Source organism: Chelon labrosus (genome assembly GCF_963514085.1).
Source record: "Chelon labrosus genome assembly, chromosome: 6".
NCBI lineage: Eukaryota > Metazoa > Chordata > Actinopteri > Mugiliformes > Mugilidae > Chelon > Chelon labrosus.
Genome location: NC_140342.1, coordinates 22,082,823 through 22,088,400, shown reverse-complemented (window position 1 = coordinate 22,088,400; position 5,578 = coordinate 22,082,823). Strand labels below are relative to the sequence as shown.

Here is a 5,578-nt window from a genome sequence, read left to right as displayed (position 1 = left end):
GAGAGGAGGCGCCTGAACTACAGGTTAGCTACACCTGTCTAGAACCTGCCCCGCCCACTTAAAGGAGCGACCACGCCCATATCTCTGGATGCTGCGTTCAGGTGAAGCAGAAACGTGTGGGAATTGAGCACGATTAAACGATATTGCGTCGGAAAATGAAATAAAAATACACTTAGCTGTGTGTGTCCAGCAATTGTGGGTTTTGTTATTATTTTTTAAACTTGCTGTCTATTAATGACCTCTGTAGGCTGCCTGCAACCTGTGATGTTGACATGTAACTTACTGGATGTGTTTTACCCTCCCTGGGATCAGTAAGGTAGTTTGAATTTAAATCAAAACATGTTTAGGGATGGAAATAATCTCATTTATTTGTCTAAACTATAGAAATTTGTGAAAAATGTCTATCACAGTTTCTTAGAGCAGTCCCCAAATGTGTTGTTTGGTCCAGCCCTAAAGTATCCGGCTTGTAATAATATCAATAGGCCAAAGAAAAGCATTGGGGAACCTGAACTCCAAAGATATTCGGCCTTTACTTGATACGATAATCAGAGTCTCCCTTCAACGCTGCAGCTTTCTCCTCGGCTCACATAAGAATCTGTTAATCAGTCACCTAAACTTTATGGCATTTACACTCAACAGCCAATCTCTTTAACAATATCAAACCCTTTTAAAAAAAAGCTTAAAAGTGACACAAATCTTTATTTATTTCACAACTGCATGCGTATTAAATAGTGATTGACTTAAATATATAAAACTATGCTGTATACGTGTGATATGTACGTATAAATATGTGAATATACTGCATACAGAGGTCATGCTTTCTGAGTTGTGTGCGTCTTCAAGCAAGAAAAGTCAGTGAAGTCAACCTAAAGGTATATAGCTTTATAGCTTTCCCTCTAAAAAGGTCCTTCTGCAATTTCAGCTATAGCTTTAAATTTCTGCTGCAATTCTCATATTCATGATGTTCAATTTACCAGGAGGAATTGAACGCAACTTGATTTCAATCGACGTTATTCTAATGGGTTTCTTTTTTTTTGTCACAGAAATGTTTCCTGTTGTCTCATCTGTTGACCTGACGGCCTACAGCTATAAAACCCCAAACAGCAACAGACAGCTTCATCCTGGTACCAAACACACACGCGCATACACTGTAAATAGATAAAAAATAAATAAATCACACGTTTCCTTGCTGGGAGGAGACAGTCACCTCTCCCAAAGTGACATTACAGGAAAGCTGTGGGAACCGCTTGTGTTATAAACCCCAAAAACATGAATGAGGAGTCTCCTAAATGCAACTTTCAACAGCTTCTTTTGTTAGTCAAGATAAGACAGGTATGTTGCAACAGTTCCCAGGTGACTCCCAGGTGAGTTAGCTGAAGGGCCTGAGGGCTAACAGTACACAGCCAGAGCGTGCTGTGTACTGGAATCTGTTTTGAACACATTTCCAGTTATGTTTCTGCGTAAACAGGCGGTTGAGACGCAGAGTTTTTACTGTGAAAGGGATGTGGTTGCCCTCTGATGCAATTACAAACCTCTGCTCACTGGTTGTGTTTATTTTCAGATTTGTGGAGATATAACTGTCAAATATCAATTTTTAATTGTTTTTTCTTCTTATTATTATTATTATTATTTTACCTCAAACTTTGAGAACAAAAGGTCAGTTCACAAATGTATTTTTAAAATATTTAAATATATGAGCCACATTACTTCTCTTTGCTTGGAAATGGTTGAACTAGAATTTCCTCCAAAAATGAATGAGACTCAAATTTCAGGAACATTTCTAAAATCCCATGTTTGTAAAACGCAACAAAATTGGCTTGAACCGTTTTGAAATAGTGTTTTTGGATGCCTGGGGCCCATGGGGTAGTTTAAAAATCCTTAAAATCACTGCCTGACTTGGATCAACACAATCAAATATGAAGTGATCATTTATTGTAAGCTGAATAAAGTGATTACCCTCTAGTTTTAAAGTCGAAAAACAAAAACAAAAGTGAAAATCAATGTGAAAACAGTCAGACATGTGATGCGTTCACGGTCTTCATCTCTCCTCGTTAGTATAGTGGACAGTATCTCCGCCTGTCACGCGGAAGACCGGGGTTCGATTCCCCGACGGGGAGTTTCTTTTTTTTTTTTCTTATCCAGCCCAGTGTTGTCAGATATACGATAATTACCGCATTTATAGGATAGTTTCAGAGCCTACACGATATTAAAGTGCAATACACAATACTGACAATAAATAAAGCAGTTGTTTCTTTCAAATGGGCATAGAATAGCTTTGATTTTAAATGTCCTAGAAGTTAGCATTGATGCTTCACAGCAAGAAGGTTCTGGGTTTGAATCCACCGGCCAACTGAGGCCTTTCTGTGTGGACTTTCCATGATCTCCCTGTATCTGCGTTGGTTGTCTCCAGGTACTTCTTCCCACCGTCCAAAGACATGCGGGTTAGGTAAATTGGCCGTAGATGTGAGTGTGTCTCTCTGTCTCTCTGGGCTAGCCCTGAGATAGACTGGAGACGTCGCCCAATGACCCTTCACAGAACAAACGATTACAGAAGATCAAAATAAGCTAATGCTGCATTGTGTGGTTCAGCAGCTGCACAGAGGAGAACAGGAAGAACCTGCAGACCACCACCTCACCACTACACCCCCCTACCCTCAGAGACATCTACACTGACCGGCTCCAAAAGAAAGCCGGTCACATTTAAAAGGATCACAACCACCCTCCTTGGATATAGACTGTTGACCACGCTGCCTTATGGAAAGAGAAACACAAGAATCGTCAAATCCAGAACTCACGGACTCTCAGAGCTGCTGTCAAACCCCTCACATCTTCAACCTCTCCTTCATAAGACTGTTGCGCAGTAGCCCACATACCTTTCCCAGTCCACCTACACTAAGTAGACTCATTTGCTCTATTGTTTAGGGTCTGGTTCTTAATTTAAGGTTCAGGATTTAAAAAAAGGGGAAGCCAAGAACAGAAACAAAAGACCGCACTTCTGTTTTCTCACTAACCAGACTAAAGTGTGAAACACAGAAGAGTCTGCATGCTGAAGTCTCACCGACGGCCTTTATTAGCAGAGTGTTAAGTTAATTTACAGCATTTTATCTACGCGGCGACACAGAGTTATAGAACGGACGAAGCAGTTCTTACAAATAAACGGTGAATACAAAGAGACGGCGTGCACGGGGCTCTAAGACAGCACAGTGTAATTTACAGTATAAAGCTTCAGTAGGTACAGCGGCGTGCTTTTCTGTGTTCGCCGTCCTCCCCGCGGCGGCTCCCGTCCTATCAGATGATGGGCTTTTTATCCATTTTGAGGGTCTCGTAGGTGTCGTTGCTGCGCGCGGTCAGACCCTGCAGGACACAGAGATGTGACAACAGCTGGTGTGAAACGTCAAAATCCGCTTTTAAGAAACAAAACGATGCTGAGATGGTTTCCTGTTCTAGGTCTCAAGTGTGATTTTTTTTTGTTTTGTTTTGTTTTTTCTTGTGACAGCCAGCTAGATGAGTTTAATAAGAACCAAACCACATTCTTTGCCATCTGCTGTGTGGTAAGGTGTCACTTTTCCCCCCATGTGCCATTTTAAATGTCTTTTTAGTTAGCATTAGAACGAGAAGCCTCACCGCATAGATTCCTCCCTCGGCCGCTTGCTTCTGTTGAGGTGGAAAAAAAAGAGATTATTAGGAGGACTCCAACGGCAGCCACCGTCACCTCTTAATGAAACGCCATGTGAAACAATTACACCCTCCTCTGATGACATCTGGGTGCCCTCTTATTTCCCTCTAAGGTTTAGAAATTATTGAGAAGCCCGTGTGCAGGCACAGCAACAATTAGCAGGAAGTGGGATCTGACACAATTGTCTTGTCGTGAAGAAAGGCCAGTGGAAACTGTGACTGTGTACAGTGTATAAATAATGTGGGTTGGTGGTCAGCTCGAGCTTACGGGAAATGACAACGTGGAGCTCAGCCAAAGTTAAGAAGCCAAAGTTTGTACATATATTAATAAAAAAAATAAAGTTAAATTCTTGGATTTTCTCCACGATTATAAAGATTAACAGCGTGTGCAAGTTTAATTGTTACCTCAGAGCGACTGGAAGATTTGCTGGAGGTCATCTGTCAACATAAATCACGTAGTTTAGACACATGGAATATTTACGGAGTGAATGACACTTTAAAAGAGCTAAAAAGGGATGAAATGTTTAAGAGGATGTGAAAATCTATCAACTAAAACTGGCAGGTGGCAGTTTGGAAGTAAAACTTATCCTTATCTGTATACGCATATATATATATATGTAGAGAGAGAGAGAGAGAGAAAGAGAGAGATTAGGTTCTCTGTATGTTTTTAAGCTGCGTGAACAGTTTCTATGTTGTTTTCAAGCCAAAATATAGAGTAACATGCAGTAAATCCATTTAACATCACAGTGTTGTCGTGTCCTGTTGGTCTTACCCTCAGTCTGCAGTAGAGGACGGTGAGTACGATGCCGTACAGGATGAGAATCCCGTCTAGGATGTAGCATATGTTCATGTCTCCACCGGCTTGTGAACAAACGAAACACACGAGATCAACCTTTGACTACGGAAAAACAGAAATGTTAACACTTCCCCCTCAATCAAACACCCACCCATCCAACCCGCAACTCACCTGCATTCATCTTAAAAACAAATCCCACCACTGGACTTCAGAGAAATGGCAATTGTCTAAATCTTACCGGATGGGTTTGATCTCGCCTTGTTTGCTCGTCTGTCAGCGAAGTGTCAAAAAAAAAAAACAACAACTAAAAAAAACAAAAACCAACCCCCCGAGGCAAGCTCTGTGAGCAGCAGCGAACAGGAAGTCGAAGGCTCTCTGTCCGTTTTGAAGCTGTGAAACCACACGCCTACCACACTGCCATCCTCCTTTTACAGAAGTTCCTCTAAACTCTTGAGAAAGACGCTCGACGCATCTCTTTTGATGAAAACTGCTAAAAATAAACCAATACATACATGAATCCAGCTCCGTTAACTTTTTTGCGTAGTGGAATTTTTTTTTTTTTGGAGGTCAGAAATCTTAATAGTGTTATAGTACGGTATATAGGCCACAAATACACACATATGCACAAGACGAAAACAGAAACTGCGTGTTCTTCCTCTTTTTGTTAAGGCAGCTTTACTTCGATCCAAAAATAAATTAATTAATGAACAAATAAAAGACAAAGACTTGTAAGGAATAAATGGTTTAATAATGGAAAATGCCTAGCACACTATACAAGCTACAGATACCAAAGGGAAGAAAATACAAAACACAAATCTACAAAGTTTTTTGTTTTTTTTGTTTGTTTTTTTTTTACAAGCCACTTCTTTTCAAAAGTAAAAACATTCGGAAAAATTGCATCGTCATAACTTAGGCACCGTAAAAATGATAGAAAACAAGTTATTGTTTAAAAAAAAAAAAAAAAAAAAAAAAGTCATGGAGCCCAGAATTACTCTATGCATGCGTTTTGATTTTTGTTTGTTTCTTTAAAAAAAAGAAAAAAAAAAAAAGAAGAAGAAATGCCACAGATCTGGCTTTTGCAATGTTTGTCTGAAATGTAAAGGGAGA

The 5,578-nt window shown here is 40.1% G+C and overlaps 1 protein-coding gene across 2 annotated transcripts; it reads right to left on the bottom strand.

Moving 5' to 3' along the window:
* Window positions 1-3,047: 3,047 nt before the first annotated feature.
* fcer1gl (Fc receptor, IgE, high affinity I, gamma polypeptide like) lies at window positions 3,048-4,813 on the bottom strand. 2 transcript variants are annotated; one of them, XM_084545728.1, is made up of 5 exons: window positions 4,643-4,813; window positions 4,448-4,573; window positions 4,081-4,113; window positions 3,625-3,654; window positions 3,048-3,354 (listed from the first exon to the last, which is right to left on the bottom strand). In XM_084545728.1, the coding sequence occupies exons 1-5, from the start codon at window positions 4,646-4,648 to the stop codon at window positions 3,289-3,291; spliced, it is 261 nt and encodes an 86-aa protein (XP_084401854.1). In that variant the 5' UTR covers window positions 4,649-4,813; the 3' UTR covers window positions 3,048-3,288. The 2 variants fall into 2 exon arrangements, with proteins under 2 accessions (XP_084401854.1, XP_084401855.1); XM_084545729.1 differs by having other exon boundaries at window positions 4,448-4,536.
* Window positions 4,814-5,578: the final 765 nt, after the last annotated feature.

Bases quoted from the DNA above. Each gene is read 5' to 3' on its own strand.
- fcer1gl (XM_084545728.1), bottom strand. The intron at 3,655-4,080 runs GTAACAATTAAA...CCACCTCAACAG, and splicing joins AATCTTCCAGTCGCTCTGAG to AAGCAAGCGGCCGAGGGAGG. The intron at 3,355-3,624 runs GTGAGGCTTCTC...TGTGTCCTGCAG, and splicing joins CCGAGGGAGGAATCTATGCG to GGTCTGACCGCGCGCAGCAA.